Source organism: Bubalus bubalis, chromosome 8, assembly GCF_019923935.1.
Source record: "Bubalus bubalis isolate 160015118507 breed Murrah chromosome 8, NDDB_SH_1, whole genome shotgun sequence".
Lineage (NCBI taxonomy): Eukaryota > Metazoa > Chordata > Mammalia > Artiodactyla > Bovidae > Bubalus > Bubalus bubalis.
Genome location: NC_059164.1, coordinates 102,310,805 through 102,334,373, shown reverse-complemented (window position 1 = coordinate 102,334,373; position 23,569 = coordinate 102,310,805). Strand labels below are relative to the sequence as shown.

Sequence of the window (23,569 nt, the reverse complement as noted above, 5' to 3'; positions counted from 1 at the left end):
TATAGACCCCCTTAATTATACTACTGAGATTTATTTATTTATTAAGTATTCTTGACCTGTTTGGGTAACAGTTCGGAAAAGTGTCCAAAATTTAAGTGCTAACCTGCTGTAAAATGGACATATGAAAGAAAGTCTGAAAAGCATAAGTATTACATATTACAGTATGAGGAAATTAAATAAAGATCGCAAATAGCTACTTTCAAGCAAATGGTACTTTGGGAATATCTGAGAAAAATATCAAGTTTTTCAAAGGCAGCCTGATTAAAATCCTACCAGTCCCTGTCTGAGTGTGCTGGGATGTAAACAGTCTCCTACAACATGCCTGTAGTCTTTACTTTCAAATTCAGTGGGGACCCAGCATAGATGACCAATGTGAATGAGAAAAAGAGGTGAAAGTTTAACCTTTCCTCCCCAGACTCTTAGCAACTTTTATTCTAGTGTAGCCACTGGTTGATGAAACGGTTGAGAGCTCAGACTAGAGAAAAGAAGAATGAAAACTAAAGTGAAGAAAGAATGAGAATCTGACATTAATATTTAACACCATATTTAACACCATATATTTATAATGATAGTCTGACCATCTGTTTATTAGCTCCACAAACCTGAACAGTGTGCCAGAGAATCTAAAACTTTCTCAGAATTGAACACTGGGATGGTTTTATCTTAACAACCCTAAGACATTCCATGATTCTAACTACAGTGTGCACCAGAATCTGTACTTAGTTTTTGAATATAAAGTTCACATTTTAGGACAGATGTACACACAAAATATCTCTATTTTTATGTTTCCATTACTTTTCCCGAGAGGAACAAACACACATTCAACAAAACCCTTATGCCTTATTTCTTTGGGTAGAAGTCTTAATTAACATCTGTTATTTAAAGAATGGAAAAAAGAGGAAGAATGTGGAAAACATGTATATTTATCTGCATAGTTCATATTTAGAGGCTACTAACTAAGGCTTTATCTGGAAAACAAAACAAAAATACAAAAAGTGACTTTTAAGGAAAAACATCCTATCACTAGAGAGTAAATGGGCCTCAGCCAGTTCTGGGAATTAACTCAGAGGCTTTGTCTACTTGGGCCTGGGGCCTTCTCCCAACTCACTCAACACTGGATCATTTGTTCCTAATCACCTGACATTCTCTTTCCTGACCCTGAATATGTGCTACAAAATCTACACACATCTCCTCACAAATGGTGCTCAGCATCTAGCTCTAACAGAGAAGCAGCATCCAATGTTTCCTGTTGTTATTGTTTTAAATGATAAAAGGAAAATTCTATGTATTACTGCTTCATATACCCGATGGAGGGAGGGTAGGATAAGATGACCTTCCTCTCGTCCCTGGAGCCGGGCAAAATATATTTCTTTGTACCCCCACCCTTCCCATGGCTGCCCCCGCTAGGAAGAGAAACCTGCCTCCTCTCTCCCCTTTTTCTACAACCTGAGCAGTTGATGGCTCCAACTCTTTCACGTTAAAGAAGCATAAATTACAAAGGTAGACTGGCTAAAGTACACCTAGCAGACTGTGTAGTGCTTGCCCCTTCAGTGCAAAGCTGGATAAACCTATGGTTACAGGAATAGTACACAATCTCTACAAGGAGACCCCCATTCATTCTTAGAAACTTAAAACCTTAGCTATATTCATCACTGAACAAGTAATATAAGGAAATTAGGCTGAGAACATGGCAAAGTGAGGCAGATAAAACATTTGGGATCATTAATCAACTCTAGTAACCAATCATTCACACTGTAGCTAGCTTCAGCTCCACAATCTTGGCAAAAATCACACATGTAATAATACCATAAACAGCTTTAAAAAAAAAAAACTACTTATAATTAGGAAACTTAGTGTTATTTACCCCCTCCCCTCTTATTAACCTGAAACTAAGCATTTTATCCAACCACAAATATAATATGTTTAAATAACACATATGTATCTAAATTAGAATTCCAGTGATTTTTTTTTAAACCTAAAAATCATATGGTGCTTTTTATACCCATCATAGGGAAACAATTTTTTAGCCTCTGCAGGAAGATGATAATACTTTTTAAAATTATATAGGACATTTTAGAAAAACTCAAAATATTTTTGAAAAAGTCTCTGATATCCCTGGGAGGTAGGTGAATATTATTATACCCAATTTTCTAATGGGTAATCTGAGGCACAAAGGTTAAACAATATTCCCCCTAAACACAATAATTCAAGAGTAACATGACTGAACTGAGGGCACCTGATAACAGTCTTGCTATCAAGTAACACTGCCAGGAGCCTCTGCTTTCTCCTTTTTGGCCACCAGTCTCCTCAGTTAAAATGTATTTAAAAGGGGGCATTTACTAGATATATTTATACTGGGTTTTGAGGATTGGTTCAACTTAGTCTCCCTTCACATGTCACATCTGTTTTCAACAAGAAACAGATGAACACTAATTACTGATATTATGTTATTTTGCTCAAGGGAGAAACATAAATAACCATTAAATCATATTAAGCCAAATGTAATTATTTGGCAAATGAGAAAACTGAAGCTCTCTCAAGAATGCCATGGGTTATATGAGTGTTTCCCTCCATATCTGAAGTCCTTCTGCTTCTAAGTTTATTACCCTTTTAAAAGATATGCAGCTATATGAATTCTTCAAAACCCATTTTCCAGAAGAGTATATGGTGCATTTTTAATATGGACAAAGTTGCTAACTTGCTTCAAAACTCAGAAACAATACCATGGTTCTAACTCTAGCTCTCCCGTGTCTTTAGTCTTGCCTGACATCATGTACCTTATCAACTTGACCTGGAAAGACTCTTGTTATTCCAATGCTTTCTCTAGTATTACACATGCCAAGTCTGAAGGGCACAGACCAGTGGATTACATCCAGGAGCAGCCAATGAGCCCACTAAATTTATTTTAGTTATAGTAACTGACTTGTTTTATATGTAGTTGTTTTTCCTATTAACTTCTACAAACAGATATTCAAAGGGCGAACACAGTACCTTGTGAGAAAATTTCCCAATCTACCCATTCAAATCACCTAAAGGCAATGGAATAAACAAGGCGTAAATTTTGCAAACATTAAAAGGGGAGTGCTTGGAAACGATGCAATGGTACAGCAGCTACTAGTTTTATATATATATATATATATTACATATGTATACAAATATACACACATATATATGTATGCATGTATGTGTGTATCTTACACATATATCCATATACATATAAAGAAAAAGAAGAATATTACAGCATGACATGATCTTGGCAACTCTGAGATTCTTCCTCCTGAATCCCCTGATGTTATTAGCCTTTACTTTAGGGTATCTGAGAATAGTTTCAAAAGAGGGGAAAAAAGAAAGAAAAAAAGGCACTTAACAAAGACAAAGGCCTGAATTGAATATGCTTTAGAGGAGTAGTATAAGCCATTTTACCAGAGCTAAGAAATGATTTACAGAGTTAAACCTTTCCTCTTAAATTTTATAAAATAAAACTGTCTAACATGTTTCTAATCATTTACCTACTACTGCATTTGTCTTCTGCATCATTATTAGAAAAACAAAAGCTCCCTAAAAGCAAAAACCAAAACAACAAACAAACAAAAACAACCATACATGCACAACAGCAAGTAAAAGTGCCCTTCTGAGAACATAAAATCAGCAGAAACTGCAGCGCTGCAGCACGGGGGCAAGGTCTCAAGTCTGGCCCGATTGCAGATTTCTCTCACTCTTCTAATTTAAAACAGGACAAAATGAACATCGACCAACAAAAAGAGCAAACAAAAATCCAAAACCTCAATGATGAAAAGAATACAAGGACCAGTGTGCTTTTATGGTACACCCTTATAAAGTATCCTAGTTCTACACATGGGTCAAATTATATGACAAAGCCTCCCAGAAATAAAGAACTGTAAATTGAAGTTGAACATTACAGGCAAAGTTCATTTTACAAATGTAGCAGCAAATCTGATAGATTAATTGGAGTGCTAAGAGATGATCCCAAGGGACACAGTATTCGCGTAATCAATGGTAGTTTGAATAACAGTAGAATTTCATTTCAGAAAATGTCTTGAACCAAGTAGAGGTGGAAAGGGGGTGTGGTAGAGGGCAACGAGAGGAGAAAGATTAGAGGTGTCTGCCCTTTCCAAACCTGGGTAGTAAACAATTTAAATCTGCTTTGGGGGGGGTGGGGCGGGGAAATCCTGGGTTAAATATCTTTTCGTAGAAGTTGTTTTCATACAGGTGTCAAACCCACAGCATTCAAACAGGTGTGTGCCCGGTTCTTCTTTCTAGCTGGGTGATATGATAAACCCTATTCAGCTTCTATGATGTTAAAAAAAAAAGAAAGAAAGAAATTTGGGCTAACAACATCCATCAAAGGGGTGGCAGGCATGAAGGAATGTGCTGACACAATGCTCTGAGTCCCTCAAAATCAAGATTTGGGGACCTCAGATGAACTTCACTTCTTCCCCCAATACTTAATCTCTTCAGTTGGTTTTAAAATCATGATTTATTTTACCCTCTGATCTCAGAAGCAGATGAGAAAGAATTATAACCGACTGGTAATGAAATTATTGCTTACATCGATTGTGGAGGCTCTGAATGAGCTTGACACTTTGCTCTCAGTCTCCAGCCGAGGCTCAGCACTGCTATCTCTGGAGACAGCTCTGCTGATCATTCATTATTGCTTGTGAATACTGAGGATTAACTTGTATGTACAATAACAGCTTATACGTCAGCGAAGGCAATTTAAAATACAAGACCGTTGAAAACAGCTTACTTTTCCTGAATCAAGAATCCCATGGCATGGGATGTAACTGTGTGCTGATTACTTTTACACTGGGATGTTGCTAATGCTCTTCAGAAAAGACACATTGCTCTATAGCCTTTCCAATTACTCCCCACTTTAAAAAATAACATAATTTGATTTTCAAGTGCAAAAATAGAATATGAGTCGCAAGCCTCTGTGCTAAAAAATAACTGATTTGTATGTATGTTTTTAGTAAGAAAAGCTGTAAAAATAGGTGACCGTACAGTATGGACACCATTTTCAATGTTATGATCTAGAAAAGAAACAGGTATTTACATGCAGTAATTCTCTGATCATACTTTTTAAGAAATATAAGGATGTTTATTTGATTTGTACAATATAAACGGGCAGTCTTGATTGAAATGGATGAAGGTAATGAAAATGTGATGGGGGTGAGGCAGCAGTTCTCACAGAATCAGGATTGAAGAGAACAGAATAAAATCTCCACAGAGGAGGCCTCAGAGCCCAGAGCCCTCAGGTGTTTCGATATGGGGGAGGAACTGATAATCCCACTCTTCTCGAATGAAGACAGAATCATGGGGGGGGGTCTTCATATGGTGTGACTGAGTTGATGGGTTTAACAAATTAAAGCTGTCATTCCTCAATTTAAACTACCACTGAACTCATCTATCGATAAATATATGTGTACAAAAATACACACACAGATGAATACACGTACCACTCTCCACCAGAAGAGAGATGAATCTGCATTGTGTTCTCTCCTTGTTCAGGGAAGTAAAATGAAGGTGGCTTCTCAAAGGAAAATTTCTAAAGATTAGCAGACTTTTTTCCCCCTCTAAATTAGATAAAAGCAAGAGGTATGCTACATTGGAAGAACTCAAGAACTGAATAAGCTTCCCTAGTTAAAAAAACTGAACAAACTTTAATCAAACATTCTCCATTCAAGTCAAACCTATCTGCAACATCCCAGTATCCTTCCAAAGTATCTACTAGGGTTGACTGCTGCTGCTGCTGCTAAGTCACTTCAGTCGTGTCCGACTCTGTGTGACCCCATAGACAGCAGCCCACCAGGCTCCCCCGTCCCTGGGATTCTCCAGGCAAGAACATTGGAGTGGGTTGCCATTTCCTTCTCCAATGCATGAAAGTGAAAAGTGAAAGTGAAGTCGCTCAGTCGTGTCCAACGCTCAGTGACCCCATGGACTGCAGCCTTCCAGGCTCCTCCATCCATGGGATTTTCCAGGCAAGAGTACTGGAGTGGGATGCCATTGCCTTCTCCGACTAGGGTTGACAGGACATTCTTATTTGCTTTACTGATAAACTAAATTCTTAGAGGCAAGTAATTATATCAATGATTCCTTTGAAATAACCCTTTCCCCTTACTGTAACAAGTTCTTGGAACTAAAGTTTTCAGTTATTAACTTTTTTTTTCCACTGTAAAGTAAGCCAATATGACTCTGAAGTCAAAATATGGGCTTACAGATCTAAAGCATTGTGTTAATTTATTCAGTCCTAAAGCCTATTTGCAACTTTTGCTTATGAAAGTAAAAAAGGGCCTGATTAATACCCTTATCTGGATAAATATTAATGGTATTGGGGGACTTGTAATGAAAACATATGTAAGAAATCTTGCTACTACCAATCTGGTGCAATTTTTTTAGGTGTCTGGCATTGTTAATGGACCAAGCTTACACCATTCTTGTGAACAGTTTGAAAACATTCAGAAGCCTAAACAGGAAGAAAAAGACTAGAACAATGATGAGGTGAAAAAAGTCAACAAAATGTATCCAAACACTATAAATTTCTCCCTTAACATCCTTTGTTGAACATGCAATTTGCATGAGGAAGCTCTAGTAACGGAGTCTTATTATCTGCAGGTTTACTCATATATCAATACTCTAAGTATTAGTAAAACTTTAAAATTTCAAATGCTCCAAGTCAGTTTCACTACAATGGATATAGGGAGTAAAAATACACTATGATTGTTATAAAAATAATCCCCTGTACACAATGATCCTAATTTAATTCCTCCCTTTAAAATACCATCTTCAAAATTCCCCCCAAATACATATATGCCATTTGAATGACCAATGAAGAAGCACTGCAATACACACTTATACCTGTTTATATCAACAGTTAGTAATCACCTGAAATACCACTAGCTAAAAGAACAGAAGGAGAGGTTGTGAACTAAAGTGATGTTGGGGGAAACTGACAGTTCATACTGGCAGGCCTGCAAAGGCTAAGTGGACCAAAGCTGCAGTCCTACAACAAAGATCCCCATTTCTCAAGAGGAAAATGTGAACACAAGTCACATTTTAACATCAAGAATGGAAATAAGAATTAACCAGTCAACACCAGATGCACAAATCACCTGAAGAAGAGAATTAAGTACCTGCTTCTGAATGGAAGATGTAATTGACCCTTTTACAAAAAGGGGACATCTAAGTTTCATCTGTTATGAGCAACAGGCTCAATTTTTTGACTTAAAAAAATGTAATATATATCACTGTGCTAAAATAACTTTCCTGAAACATCTTTAGTCCACTGATTTACACAGGAGTTGCTACACACTGGAGAAGATTCAAGTTTGTTCAGGATTTTTGAGGGTACATGATTTATACTCAGCTACTGTCTGCATCAGACATAGGGCCATTAAATATTTTTTGTGGCAAATTAGCTGCATAGTCCACTCAGATATGACCATTACTCCTGACAAACTGGCCTAATTTGGGGTATACTGCCTTTTATTATGCAACTATGTCTACAAGTGTTCAGATCCAACCCCCAGGATGGATGGAGTTTACCCAAATCCTCAATTTCCTTCTTCCTGCCCAGGGAAAAATCAAATTTGTATTTCTGTGGGTTTGACAACTGAGTCTCTTTCAAGTCAGTTAATATGGTAACTTTGTCTTTCTTTAGAAGAGACTAAAGGTCACACTTAACTTTGCACAAAAGCATTTCTTCCTCCTGCACCTGGCTTTACTCAAGTAATGTTTTCTTTTCTTTTTCCTCCTCACCACAGTGCTTGGGACGAGAGAATGTAAACATCGACAGAACAGCAGCCCTATGACCACACGAGTACTTTCCCATCAGGTAGGTTCCAACAGCCAGCCAAGTGTGTCATCTCCTTCGCTTGCTGGGAAGTCACTGAGATTTCCGTGGTAATTTAGTGTCCCCTTTACTTTGGCCTCCATCTGAGAAAAGAGGTGTTTAATCAGTATGGGTCGGCATGTCATAAAAATTAAAAGCATATGAAGCAAAACATACAATTAACTTCTAATTTTCACGTGGATGACGACATTGCTAGAAAGATAACCTTTAGTAACTTACATGTTACACCACAGAGAAGTTGACATATAAAGAAGAATGATTCTCTTATCTCAAAATGACTATGGTTTAACTGGTTTCCAGTGTCCTACAAATACTATTTCAACAAGTATTTGTTATCTACCTTATAGTCAACTGTATCAAATGCTGCGAGGATTATAAAGAAATGTAAAAACACAATCAGTCCCCCTCCTTCAAGGAACTTATCACATTTTTTGATTCCCTTAGAAAACAAGGTCAACTTCAAGGTCAACTTCATTTTCATGCAGGTGAAAATTTCTTGCCATGACATAGCAGTTAATAACTCTCAATTATTTATGTAAATGATTGGACCACACTGGGAGTGAAAACTCCAGCTGCATCTTTTAGTCCTAACCTGGCAAACGTTGTAAAAGGTAGGAAAGTCTGCTATGGGAAGAATGATTTTTCTAGTTTTACATATGGCTATGTAACTTATACTGGGAAAATGCTAATCACTCTACTTAAACTGGACAAGAGTAGGACTGGGTGACCTCGAGGGCCAAAAAAAAAATGTAGAAAATCTCTTATCATTTGTTGCCTTATCAAGGAAAATTAAGCTTCACCAGGCCTGCGTATTCTTGCCTGGAGAATCCCATGAACAGAGGAGTCTGGCAGGCTATAGTCCATGGGGTCACAAAGAGTCGGACACAACCGAGCGACTCACACTTTGTTCCCACACTGGCACAACTATGGTCCTGTGTTCATTCTCTCAAGGAGTTAGTCTGGGGCAGCTTAACACCTGGGTGTCTTAGAGCATTTACTACAACCTACTGCCTCAAGATTGCTCTGAAGCTCCCATTTCCACTTTGTGGTCAGCTGTAAACTTGCTCAACAACCATTTTAAATGCAGTGGCCAAAAAGAACAGTGAGGCCCTAGTCAGCTTTCAAAGTTAAGAGAGCAGCTGAACTGCTCAAAGATGCTGAAAATGGCCCTTAAAAATAGTTTCAGCATTTTACTGGGGCCAGCTGCTGATGAGAGCAAGAATCTGGAGGCCAGGGTTGGGTGCAGTGTCCACTGTCCAACTCCAGATCTCAGAGAATCTAGATGGGCTGCAAGTATATAACACAGAGAGTCTGAAATCACATTGGTTTAATCAGGGCTAAGACACAGAGAAGAGTGATAGTTAAGAATACAGGCCATGGAGTCAGACTTCCTGGATTTGTATCTCAAATTAAACACTTATTATCCCATCAACTTGGGCAAGTTGCTTACCTCTGATTCTATTTCCTGATCTGTAAAACGGGGACTGTGATCTCATTCACAGGTTTATTTTAAGGATTAAATTAACTAATATGTGTGTGTCACAAGACTATCTGGCACTTTGGAAAATTTCCATAAAGGTCAAGTGTGATTAACTACTGGACATGATTTTTGTATACTGTCTTATGAATCCTATTCTTTGTCCTCATTCCCACATAACAAACACCTTCAAAAAGGCTCTCTGCACATGTAACAAAAGATCTCCTTTACCTGTTTCCTTTCTCTGAAAAGGCGTTTGTTGCCGATGAGGATTTGCTCATATGAAAATTACTTTTTCCAATCTTTGTCATTCTCTCACATTGTTTTCAGGAAAGATTTAATATATTGGTAAATCTGTATAAATATTAGATAGAGGAAGAAACGGGGGGCTCTCTTACCATTAAATGTTTGCTGTACATGTGTAGGCAGAGGTGCGTGGGAAAGCGCTGCTGCGTGCTGAGCTCCTGGCTGTAAACCCTTTAGTAAATCTGGGGGAAGAACACACTTGTCAGTGATCTTCTTCAAACTAAGACCTGAGCCCTCTTAGATACAAAAATAAAAATAATTTATCCAATGCAAGCACAGACCTCAACTTCAAAGGTTTTTTTAAACTAGAGCACATACATTACGTGTATAAATATAAATGTGCATGCAAATAACCCAGGAAATCTGACTTTCTCTTACTATAAATTTCATTAAGATAGAAATGTGGAATAGCCAGTTCACTTTAGAAACTACAAAAAGATTTCAGAGTCCAGTAATTCCACTTATTTTATATATACACAAGAAATAAACTGGATTTCTTTTAAAAAGAAATTCTATAATCTCCACTAACTCCAACTAGACTGCTCTCAATTAGTATAAATTTGTGAGGTTTCCTGTTCTCTCAAGACTAGGAAGCCATGTAAGAAAAAGAGCCCCACTTACTCTGAGTTAGGCTATGGTGGAAAGCGGCTGAGGTAGATCCCGAGGTGGTTGTCACTCCAGCTGTGTCCGTTCCAAAGCCAAGTAGCTCCAAGGGAAACTGGAAGGGCATGGTCACTGGAACAAGGCCACCCAGCATCCCAAAAGGAGTCACATTTTGATTTGTTACAGACAAAGGTGATGTCATGAGAGTCAGAGGTGAGGCATTAGCCAATAATGATGCTCCTGCTGTGGACTGCAGAAACCAGGGGTCAAAATACATAAGAAATCAAGTCTTTAACCTGAATTGATTTATTTTACTTAATATCCTCATGAACGTGAGATTGTGTCTTACGTCTACTCTAACACAAACTCTGGGAGACAGAAATGAAGGCTGAAGTGTAAATTACATTTCAAAGAGTGACCAATACTGGCTTTGGAAATACTTCTACGTTTCAGCACCAGTTAAGCTTCCTTAACTGTTACTGCAATGTCTGTATTAACACCCATTCCTCTCTTAATTTCTAAACTTGGATTTCCGCTTTTGCTCTTACCTCTACATCTGACACAGGGAATTAATTCCATATAATTTCAATTCGGTCTCTGATCTGTAATTTAACTGTCTTTCTGGGCACAATCTCTGCAGCTTCTGTTCTAGACTATTACTCTCTCAGATCCCTCAACTAGATACCCTGTACGTTCATCGTTAATGGCCATCCGTGTTTTCCTCTTCAAAAGCTTTATCTGCCTCTTCCTCAAAAGCTAACCACCAGACCTATGCCATGAATACCACCCCTGCAGAACTTTCTGTCACAGATGTCAACCAAGCACTGCACATTCTCTGCATTTCCTCTGCTTTTGCATATACAGAGACTGCTGACATACCTTAAAACCAACTGTCGTACAACCAACCATTACTCCTGGCTCTTCCCTAACCCCTAGCAACAACCTGACTTATGTATCTTTCTTTTATTATCAAACTTATTGAATGGCAGCCTTCATTTTCCACACTATCTCATCTCTTCTTAACCCCTGAAAGCTGATTTTCAATTCCACTACATTTCTGAACTCAGACTCCTAAGGCAAAAGGTAAATTACAGAGTGTTTTGACACTCCCTCACTTGGGCTTTGATGCCATCGTTATGAAGAAAAACACTTCAAAACATGCCAGCACTGATAAGCTTTCATTGAGAAATTACTGAAATATACTTTATAAAGCTAATTTAGTTCTTTGAACAATTTTCTATACAACAAGTAAACATTTTTTTCCATTCCGACTTTTTTTTGTGTACTTAGTAAAGATTATAACCAAAATTTCTCAGTATCAGATATTACCTACTACATCTGCAATTGTGAGCTTTCTTTTATAGCCTTATTTTATCAACTCCAAATTTCTGTGGTAAAAAATTTTCACAGTTCTAAGTTTGGTCAAGAAAACTGAATTCTCTGAATATTTGTTAATCAATAATAAGCATTAGCAACTGTTACTTTTATTTTGTATACTGATGATTTCTACCAGTAAACATTATTAATAAAGGGCTAGTCATTTAATTTCTCAGTTAATCTATAGGAAAAATGTAGGTGATTTTCCCATGCAAAAATGCCACATCATCTCACGTATTTATACACTCAATGGTCCACACCACTGCTGAACGAAAAAATGAAGAGCATTCTTAAAAAGCTTTCTATTGTTTTTTCACTAGCTCTCCAATTGCCTTCCCTTACCTCCTTTATTTATGTCTCAAATTTGTACCTATAGTTCTGACCTCGCACCTCGGTTGCAATCCTGTTTAGCTAATGGTTTAGTGAAGAATTCCACTTGGATATCTAACCTCACCAAATTGGTATGCCCAGAATTGAACTCATCATCTGTTACAATCATTTCCCTCCCATATATGTTAACTGCTAAGATCAGTAGTTTCAATTCTTTCCCACCACTCAAGGCTTGAAACCTTAGTTTTTAAGCAACACAAAATGAAAGACAAGATGATCTCATATTCAACATATCCTTTTTTTTTCCATCACAACTTTCTCCCACATTTAAGTGCAAATCTTTACAAATTTATGCTTGGACTTAACTGTTTTTCTTATTTGCCAGTTGTTCCCCTCTACTGTGTCAACCATGATATTAAAAATGGGTGATTTAGGAACAAATTACTGACTTAGAAACAACAGTGGTTTGAAGCAAAAAAAAGGATCAGTATCAAGAGTTAACAAGGGTTTTCTCTTCTTTTTCATCAACATTCTACTACAGTCTCAGGATAATATGGGGAACACACTCTAAAACCCTGTTCCCCAAGCAGAGCCCTCCTGGTGAGGAACATTAAATACTGCTAATAAGGAGAACTCTTATGCTTTTCTGGAGTAGGTTCACTGAAGCATTAAAGCTGACAGAAAATGTAAATTAGGGCAACTTACAAAATTAAGTTATGTGTATTAGCAAAAGAAAAAAATGGCACCAGGCCCTAACTGTCTGACATTTTATACTTATAAAAACCTTCCATATCCACTTTTGTTTATAAAACTAAAATCAAACACCAGATTATCTAAATGTTACATCGCAGTTATAATTTTCTCTCACAGAAGATGGAGACCTTTTAAAAGCGGGGTATCCCATTGTTGGTATTATTCAGAAACATTACAGGAGAAGCTATCAACATGAAGCAGGCAAACAGTTCAGGATAATGCCCCATAATCAGAAATATTTTCCATGACCTCCACATTTCATTCCCAGGGGAAAATATAAAGGAACACCTTGCTCTTCGTGGTGGGCATTAGATTTCTTTTTAAGGACATGTTTCATTTTGGTGAGTACATCTGCCCCCCACATTCTCTATAACACCCAGGGTGGTTTTTTGAAATGTGTATCAGACCATACCACTCCCCTCCAACGGCTTCCCACTGAACCCAAAGTAAAAGCCCAAGTCCTTATTGTAGCCCCCAAGGTCCTCAGTCACATGGTCTGGAGTTGTTTTTTAACCTGTCACCCCCGCCCCCCCATCTTTCCCAACTGTCCAGCCCTGTCAGGTTCTTTCCTATCTCAGTGTCTTCACATCTACCTTCCCTTTCTTGCCTGGGCTGTTTGCTCGTCTCTCCAAAAGGCTTGGTCCTAGTCATTCAATTATCAGCTCAAACGTTGCCTCTTCCAAGAGGCCTTCTCCATCTCCCTTATCCATGTTAGCAGCAATCGCACTTTATCATATTATTCTGTTATATTTTTATAGCACAAAGTATTTTTAAATACTGTGTTTTGCTTATCTTCGTCCTAGAATATATGCCCCATGAGAGGGGGCATATATTGATCTTGACTCACCCCAATTTTCCCAGCACCTAGAAGAGTGCCTGGCACATATTAAACACTTAGTAAATATTTGCTTAGTGAATTATTTTGGAAATTATAGAGTGGCAAAGACTGGATTCACAGAAAATCAATAAGCTGAAGGGCAAGAAAGAACAGGAAAGCCTTCAGTGCAAAGTTATTAAATACAAAGCAGGTAGAGATCAATCTGAACCTATGAAGACTTTAACTTTGGTTAACCTCAGGACCTGTCATTTTTACATCTGCACACAGCTAAAGACATCTTTCAGAGGCAAGTGGAATATTTTATAGACATAGATAGGAAATCTGTTTTTCGTGTTGGCTAGCTTTAGAAAGACAGGATCTAGGGGCCACAAGGTAGCTGATAAGACATCAATAAGATGTTGTATTAAAAAAGAGAACAAAAGTTAGGAATAACCTTATTCAATTACTGATCTTTTCTTCAGTCAAACCAATAAGAAAGACAAAAAGGATCAGATATGAAGCAGGAACATTAAGGTCTCCAAATCATAAAGCCATTTTGGAGAGGAAGAAATCAGAAGGAAGGAGTTACATTTTAGAAACACAAATTTTGCCATGTAGCTTCCTTGATAAGAAACTAACTGGTAAACAATAAACCAAATTGTTCTTTTGGGATAAATGATCAAATGTAGGAAGTTTTCCGGGGGGGTGGGGGGGGGGGGCGCGCAGGGGTGGCGGGGAGAAAAAAAAAACAGAACTGATAGATTCTGGAGATGATAAAAGACAGGGAGATTTAACTTTAAAGAAAACAAAGCAAGTGAAAGAAAAAAACAAGCAAATTTTAACTCCAGGAAACAAGCCCAAAATTTATGACTGAAACCACAGTTCACAATAGTTAGCTCAACAATGACAATCTTTTACAAAGTCACAGATTTAACCAAAAGTTGTCATTTTAGTCTCTGAAGAGAATGGGAGAAGTATAAGACAGTTAAAAGCCTTATTTATCACAATGAGAAGCTGAAAGATAACACTAAGAGAGCTTCCATTCATTCTTATTTTTAAAAAACACAAGAGAAAAAGCTAACAGTTAAAGTAGTTGACAACAGGAAGGAGGATATGGGCCATGAAACTGTCATTTTGGTTATAATCCTCTCATTAAATTAAATCAAATTAAAGATTGATTTCAAAAGCAGTCAATATTTTAACAAAGATAATAAAATAAGAATGTAGACGAACTCCTAGACCTTAGTTATAACTTAAATTTTAACATACGATCCCTAGGGGGTTTTTTGGCTATTTTCTTATTTCTGATAAAAGCAAAATCATATGGCTAAAATATCTATAAATCCTAGATTTCAATTAATGAAGTGTCAGTTAATGGAATTTTGTTCTATATTAGAATTTTAGAATTCATTCATTCCTAAGCCTATAGTAGAGGCAGAGTGATGATCTGGGTTTTAGGTGTACATTGAATACCAACACTTAGCTTGTACTGAACAGCAGGAAATCTCTCAGATACCATGGGGAAACTTACTTCATTAGATGTTCCTATTCCACATAAATAAGATGCAGTACAAAATTAGAGCACTTTCTTAGACAACAGAGTTTCATAAATAAGTCATATTTTCAAAGAATAATTGAGAAGCTAAGAAATAACATCATAAAATGCTATTTTTAAAAAAGCTTATGAAACATACTATTATATAAAATCTACTTTCTTGAAGAGTCTAAAAAAAGTATCTGGAAAACATCAACACTGGTGAGATGATACATGACTTTTCTTTCTTTTTTAATTTTTTTCTGAATTTTACCAACTGTGAACATGGATTATGTTTCAAGGGAGGGGGGAAAAAGTTAAAGAAACCAAATGAGTAAAGTGAAGAACAAATCTGAGGAGGCCTCAGAATACAAATAAGTGGTAGATAGATTAAAATAATAACAGAAAAGATGACATGAAAGGCAGAGAGATGAAATATATGAGCAACAGAGCTCTCAAAAACCTAGGCAAATGGATCAGAAATGATAAGCAGGCCCATAATAGAATAAAATATTCTTCAGCTGAAAAAATGGGTGGGTCAGAGACTGAAAGATGTTACTATTTTCTAGGTACAAAATTAATGAAAACTATCTAGATAAACCTAGCCATTATCTGGGAACACTTGATTTTCAAGGAAAAAGATAAAATGTGATTAGCATTTAGGTAGAGAAAATATGTTACTTATAAGGGAACAAAATGTCAGAATGGCCTCAAACTTTTTTATAACCTTGAATAGTAAGGCTCAGTGGAGCAGTATTTATAAAATCTGGAGTGAGACACTTAGTGACCCAAGAAGTCTCTATCTATTCAAGTGTGACAGAAACCATCAGGTATATAAGTGCTGACGTAGAACAACTTTCACATTAGCCTTTCTGAAAAGATTCCTTGAATTAGGTACTCCTGTTAACTGAGAGAGAAATTTAAATGAAAAACTCATGAATGGGGAAAGTATGGTATAAACAGACTACTGATACTAATTTGACAGATAATTATATATGAACAACTGCAAAATTTATAAAAAATAATTTTATTCAAAAAAGATGCAGTTAAAGGAAAAAAATAATATGAATGTATAAATTTGATTTAAAAAGTTATGAAAGTTGACAGGAGAAAGGGACTAGGACAGGGAAGAGAAGAGACAAGCGAAGGTATGTTAAAATCATAAATGACGATTTTGTTCTGGACTTTGATAAGGTACAGTTTTAAATTGTTTTTCAAAAATTTTGAAAGCAAACATGTGATTAAAAAAACACACCCCAACAAAAGTTTTGTCCCCAAGATTATCCATCACTGTGATGTCAACATCCATAAGTTATAAACAACTGACACATTATAATAAGATCATTAAATTGAGAGAAATTACACCACCTTACGTTTTTATCACGTAAGTGCATCTAACATACATACCTGCACACTGGCTGCTACCACTGAAGACCCTGAGGCAGAGGATGGTCTATGTGGAGTAGACAACGGTTTAGTAGCACCCTGTGTTCCACTTCCTGTTCCCCCAGATAGACTAGTCCTATTAGCTCCGCTTGAGTTAAGGTTGCTACCTCTGCTGGCAGGTACATTCATTGCAATTCCACTCAAGCTATTCTTCCCAACAGTTCCAGTGGATGGTGAGTTTGTTAGCTTTGAAGGGGCCTGAAGATTTTTTGTAGACGGAAGGCCTGAAGTGCGATTCAAGGGCAATAAATTCAAGGTGGGAGACTGTCTGCTGATGTTCATTCCACTGGGCTGTTTATGGACTGGGTTGTTACTGCTTGAGTGGCTACTCTGGGCCACTAGTGCATTTGGACTGGAAGAACTTGGGGATACAGTAGGTTTGGGAGTTGGGTTGGATTTAGAAATAAGTTTAGTTGATACTGAAGGCTTAGCTGACTGAGAGGGCTTGGGTGAGGCAGAAGGCTTAGGTGAGGGCAAGGGTTTAGGAGACGTGGCGGGTTTTGGAGATGAGGCAAGTTTTGGGGATGCAGCCATTGAGAAGGGGGACTTGAAACCCTGCGTGGAGATTTGTGACACCATCGCCTTGGCTAAATAGTTAGTGGAGGTAGTGGTGCTAGGTACTGTCCTAGAAACCAGGGAGTGGGACCCTTGAGAACCATTTCCAGGTGGGGGTGTAGATAAGGGAAGGCGGTACATAAGTGGCTTGTCTGAAGTCTTAGTAAGTGGGGATGAACAGGAAAGCTGGGGATTATTACTTAACTTCACCACTGGGTTGGTCTGTGATTTACTAATAGTCGCTTGTAATGGAGACACATAGTTCTGCTGGACAGCTGAATGCTGGTGCACCTTTGTTACTTGTGTTAACGGAGAAGCGTCTTGGGCCTCTGATGTTCCCAGAGTATGAGAAGAGGCAGCAACTTGGGCTTGGGAAGAGGAGGAGACATGGGTCTGTGAAGAGGAAGAAGCATGAATCTGGCTTGACCTCTGCAGTCCTTGCTGAAGCAGCCTGGCTGGCAAAGGTTCTAAGGAAACTTTTGGGTTCTGAATTGAAGAACCAGCAATAAGGCCTGAAGAGATGCCAGTATGAGCTAAATCCTGGGGTTTCTTTGGTACTGGCCCTGTATGGCCAGCAATGAGACTCGACGAATGTGCAGTCTGAGTAGAATCTAGTTTTTTGGGTGTAGCCAGTGGCAGTTTACTCATGATACTTGCTAATTTTTCTTCTCTCAGTCCTGGACGAGGTTTTGCAGTTGGCATACTTATCCTTGAGCCAGCTGGAGGGCCCTTGTTCCCATTGTTGATAACAGCTAAGGCTTCAGAAACAAGATCCAGTGCAGGTGGATGAAAGGAAAGCTCTTCATCTAGTGAGTCATCAAGGCAGATGGTCTCCTGCACTGGCGTGGAGCCAGAACTGGTAGAGGCCACGGCCGATGTGCTAGAGCTCGTTGAAGGACCACCAACTGAAGCCACCGAGGATGCAGGAGTTTTCTGGTCCTTTTTTGGACTATACTCCTAGCATAAGCAGCATTATATTGGAAAAATAAAAACAATTAATCAAAATTTACACAGTATTAGTTTTTAAAGCATTAGAATTTTCATAATTGAAATTCTACAGGTCTCTTTGCCTTTATCTTAGGATTTTACCCATCTTATGTAATACAGTTTGCTATGATACAGACCATCACTCCCTGCTTCCTTGCATTTTGGCCTCTTTGTATGCCTTACAGCTACCTACAGACAGTACATAGAGAAACTGGTACATCAAACTGGTAGATGATTCAATTCAAGCACACTTAAATTATGTTTTCTATTCATTATGGTAGAAGTCATTCATAATTTATTTCATATATATTCACTATGAGCAAGGTACTATGCTAAGAAAACAAGAGTATTAGAAATTAAAACTCTAAATACCTAAGAGAGAATTAAGAATTTAACCTTCTTAAAATTCAAGGAAGAGATAGAATTAGAGCAGTTTAAAATACTTAAAGAGTGAAAGCATTAAAAAAGTGTCTTTCTCAAGAAAAATATGAAGTACTTGACATTTTATTTTTATAATTAAGAAGAAAGAAAACTACATAAAAATCATTTCAAAGTTTCAATTAGTTTTTAAAAAAGAGACAAATCCAAATAAAACCAAAGCCTATCTATTAATTTATACCACCATAGCACTTACCTTAACTATGGTGGGGAAAGCATGGAGAAAAAGAGTCTCTACCATCTACCTTCTAAGGTATTATGATAACAATAAATAGGAATAGTAAATTCTTATTTCTCTTAAGAATGCCACTGCACTCTAACTTTCTTAGCAATTTCTCTAAAACTTCTAAACAGCCCTGACTGAAAGCCTCAGTGCCTTTCAGCAGTCTGAAGTGTAGCTACATTAAGGCCAAGCCTGCGTGCTAAGACGAAATGCAGATGAGGCACGATGGCATTGACATACCATTCAGTGAAAACTCCATCACTATAAAGAGGACAGAAACTGAGAGTGAAGGAGGCTATCAAAATAATATTGGTAGTGTTACCAGTATAAAACTGCCATTTTAAAGTAACTTCTTTAACATTTTTTCTTATAAAAATAACATTTAATCCACCCGAGAGTACTGTGTAGATTTATACTGGCAAATTGTTTAGGATATATATTTGAGTGGAAAAAACAGGTTATTCCTTTTATATAAAATGTTAATTCAATCTGGATAAATCAATGACTGGATGGGCAGATGGATTCAGAAGGAAGGAGGGGAGGCAAGGACAGAGATCCAGAAGAAAGGAGGGCAGATGTGTACCAGAAAGTAAGAAGCTTTTTTTCCTCTGTGTGAGCAGAAATTTCAGGATACGTTTACTTTCCTCCTTCACTTTTCTATATTGTTTGCATTTTCTCCTGTAAACATTCCTTGTATTACCTTTATAACTGAAATAGGTATTGAAGGGGCATTAGAGCAGAAAGAAAAAACAAATCAGAATACAGTTTTTTCCATTTGGGGAAAAGGAAAAGGTAAATTCATCACAAAGATGAACAAAACAGAACTACCCTGGTGGTTCAGTGGTTAAGAATATGCCTGCCAATGCAGAGGACATGGGTTTGATTCCTGGCCTGGGAAGATCTGACATGCCTTGGGGGCAACTAAGCCCATGCCCTACAATTACTAGCATTGACTACTGAGCCCTTGTGCCCAGAGCCTGTGCTCTGCAATGAGAAGCCACAGCAATGAAAAGCCCACATACCGCAATGAAGAGTAACCCCCACTCAAAGCTACTAGAGAAAGCCCGTGCACAGCAACAAAGACTCAGTGCAGCCAAAAATAAATTAAAAAAAAATTTTTTTAAGATGAACATAACAGACAATCCCACTGTACCATCCCAACACACCCATTATCAGAGTTCTGGTAAATTTAATTGTATGTTTAAATAGATGTACCAAAATTTAACCAACGCTTTATGGTGGGTATTAGGAGTTTAAAAATAAGTCAAATGTCAAAACAAAGCATGAACCAATAGATTTAATCAAATACTGGCTCAATATTATTTGGATTAGAAGTTAAAAGTAGGTTAACCAAGAAAAAGAAGACTACTTAATCTGTATTCAAAAAGCCTCTGACACTATTAAGTTAAGAAGACCACCGAGTAGCAAATACAGATCTTCTGGCCATAACCTCACAAGCAAAGAAACTCTATTCAAAGAGTGAAGTCTATGGGAAAAGTCTGAAATCTAAAAGGTGTGGGCTTTCATTACAATTTTAATTTCAAATGATTATAGTTTTCACTTCTAAAGGTTATTGTGGGTTGGCCAAAAGGTTCATTTGGTTTTTTCCATAACAGCCTACAGAAAAACTCAAACTTTCTGGCCAACCCAATACTTGGTTCAACACTGCCTTGTCTATTTTGATGTTTCCCCCCCACCTTCTACATTTTTAAATATTAAATAACTTAAGTTACTTTATGTCCTATACATAATAAATTCATCACTTGCTATTCTCAGACAACCAATTCTATTGGTTGTCTCTGCTGACCCACTCATAGGAACACTTCCTCACAATTTCCTCACGTATCCCATATTTTCAGATGTTTGACACAGTATATATAGTGGCTAGGATTTGGCGCTTTCACCACCACGGCCTGGGTTCATTTCCCAGTCAGGGAAACCTTTCTTTGGGCTTTCCCAGCAGATCAGCTGATAAATAATCCTCCTGCAATGCAGGAGACCCGGTTTGATTCCTGGGTCTGGAGGTTCCCCTGGAGAAGGGATAGGCTGCCCACTTCAGTATTTTGGGGCTTCCCTGGTGGCTCAGATGGTAAAGAATCTGCCTGTAATGTGGGAGACTTGGGTTTGATCCCTGGGTTGGGAAGATTTACTGGAGGAAGGCATGGCAATACACTCCAGTATTCTTGCCTGGAGAATCCCCTTGGACAGAGGAGCCTAGCAGGCTACAGTCCATGGGGTCGCAAAGAGTGGGATACGACTCAGCAACTAAGCACATATGTAATAAGCCTTTGAGGTCTGGGATGAGGGTACGTTATTCCAGAAAGAATGTGATTTGCCAGTGTCCTGGGTTAATACTAATCTAACAACTTTTAAGTTAAGGTTTTCCTAGACCATGCAGGTTGTATAAACTAATCCATGGAAAATTTTCAGGAAAGACTTTCTTTCCCTAATTCAGAACCAAGGCCAAAACACAAAAGTTTCTTAATCTTTCTACTGGTGAATGGATTCCTTTTCTAGTCCTTTTACTAAAAATGTCATCCTCTGAGAGTCCCAGGTTTATGGAGAGCTTCATTCCAATTCCCAATCTATTTAAGTCTAAGAAAATCTTATCAGCTGTGCTGTGAAAGGTGATAGAAACCAGCAAATGCACCTAAGGGCAACTGAAGTTTCACTGACAGATTAACTTTCTGGCAGCTTCTCCTTTGTTTTGAGACATGGATTTCACTCATTCAAGATCCCAGCCATGCTTTTAAAACCTATTTGTCATATTAATATTTTATCCAACATTTCTAAGTAGTACTAAGCCTTAGAATTCAATTAATGTATATAAACCTCCCATTGCCAGTCATCTGTTCTCCCAAATACAATGGTTCCAGGATTTTTACAATGCTTGAAAATACCCATCTTAAGAGAACAGTACCTAAATCTATGCTAAATGCCATATAACCTTTTCATCATAAGAACGTATTTCAATAGTCACCAATTATCACTAACTAAAGATTTGGTTCAATACTTACCTTCACTTTGGGTTTAGGTGCAGGAATCACCTTTTTCTTTGCCCTAAGAGAAAAAAAGGAGGTTATCTCAATAGCAGTTAAGTCACTCATTAGGAAATTGTAACACATAATCTCATATGTAAGTATTCAGTTTATATGTGAATATACACCAATATTTTTACTAATCTCAATTAATTACAATAAAGGTCAAACCATTAGTAAAATGTAGATGATAAAATTTTTTTAATTAAATATAATTACTAAAAATAAAAATTAAAACTCAAAACAGGCTAATGAAGGTGACTAAAGGAGACTTATTTCAAAGAATTGGTAGGAATTTGTAATTATTTATAGAAAAGAGCTTCAAGGAACTTCAAGCTCAAATGAAACCATGCTAAGAGGTTATAAATGAGATACTATTTAAAAAACAAAACAAAAAAATCCTCAAGTTTTTTAAGAAAGTTATTTTTCACATAATAGTTCAAATAAAAAATTTCAAAGCTGACAGAAAAAGGGCAATAAAAAAATACCATGGATGCTTAGAACATTTGTGAACCAGTGAGAAAAAGTGAAAAGATTAAAAAACTCTTACAGGTTCTTCAGCACAAGAAAGTACTCATATGTTTGCTGAATAATTAAAGGGTTGTAAAGCTAAAACTGTCTGAATATTTCTGAACACTGTCTGAATATTTCTACTTCACTAAATTAAATTAACAAATGTCTTAATAAAAATTTTACAGTCAATCTACAACTTCATTAAGCTAACAGTAATATTCATGACTTTCAGGCCTACATTACCACACAGATTCCTACTTTCTGATACAAAACAAAACAAAAAGTTAGCCATAATAATGAGATTACTAAAAAAAAAAAAAAAAAAAAAAAAAAGGACAAAAAAATGAGGGAAAGGATCTATGTAAATTCTATGTAATTCTATGTTTTAGAATTAAATAAATAAATTATTTCTATACTTAAATTGTAATGGGATTTTAGGACTATAGGGAAATTAAAGGCCTAGAATACTGACATAAATACACATAAGTGCATAAAAAAATACATTTATGCCGACCCTAGGATATGTAAACCACCTGCAACAAAGTAAACCTATAACAGATAAAACCAAACTACTCCAAATTTATACCCCAAAAAAACAAAAATAGCAAGATCTGAAAACCAAAACCAACTTCAATATATCTACGATAGTATACTAACGAAGTGTCCTTCCTAAAAGCTGTAAAAAAAATTCTATCTACTACAATTATATATAAGGAGAGGGGGAATTTTGTAACACTACCCAGATGTTATCCAGACCTCTTAATGGAGTACTGAACTAGAGCTGTTCAGTAACTTCTCAGTGACCTGCTAATTTTATATTTTATTAACCCTTAACACTACACTTCTAGGCTATAGAGAAGGAGCCTTAACTTGTAACTAAAAATAGAATCCTTGTCAAGATAACCAGTATTCACCCAAAAATATAACCACAGAAAAACCTGCCTTTTTACTAGAGACCTTTCTTTAGTAATTACATCACTAATGAAAAGATCCACTTTGGGACAGAAGGAAGGACATGAAGAGTACATAAATCTTGTGGAATAAAACACTCTGCAAGGCAAGGCTAGGTAGGATATATACAGAACTGTAGTGGAAAGCAGGAGGCTAACAGATTACCTTTGTAGATGGTCATTAAGAGGAAAAGAAAAAGGATACAAAAGAACTGGAGGGCAGACTGTCCAGGAACAAAGGAAACCACTGAAGCCTTCCTATTTAAATGGCTTCTCACCACCAGATTTCAAGCCAATATGTTACATTATGGATTCAAGTTTTTGGAGACTAGCCTGAGAAGTTTTTTAATAG

At 37.1% G+C, this 23,569-nt stretch overlaps 1 protein-coding gene across 4 annotated transcripts in view; it reads right to left on the bottom strand.

Annotated features, from left to right (window-relative positions):
* Positions 1–23,569, bottom strand: part of UBN2 (ubinuclein 2) — a 90,383-nt gene that overhangs the window by 13,862 nt on the left and 52,952 nt on the right. For 3 of the 4 annotated variants that reach the window (XM_044946940.2, XM_006078767.4, XM_025291612.3), the window contains 5 exons: positions 21,734–21,776; positions 16,475–18,025; positions 10,275–10,506; positions 9,746–9,835; positions 7,486–7,953 (listed from right to left, as the gene is read on the bottom strand). In XM_044946940.2, coding sequence (XP_044802875.1) covers positions 7,904–7,953; positions 9,746–9,835; positions 10,275–10,506; positions 16,475–18,025; positions 21,734–21,776 — 1,966 coding nt within the window. In that variant the 3' untranslated portion in view covers positions 7,486–7,903. Of the gene's footprint in view, positions 1–7,485; positions 7,954–9,745; positions 9,836–10,274; positions 10,507–16,474; positions 18,026–21,733; positions 21,777–23,569 lie in introns of those variants that run through there. The other variant, XM_025291613.3, reaches the window with a different exon arrangement.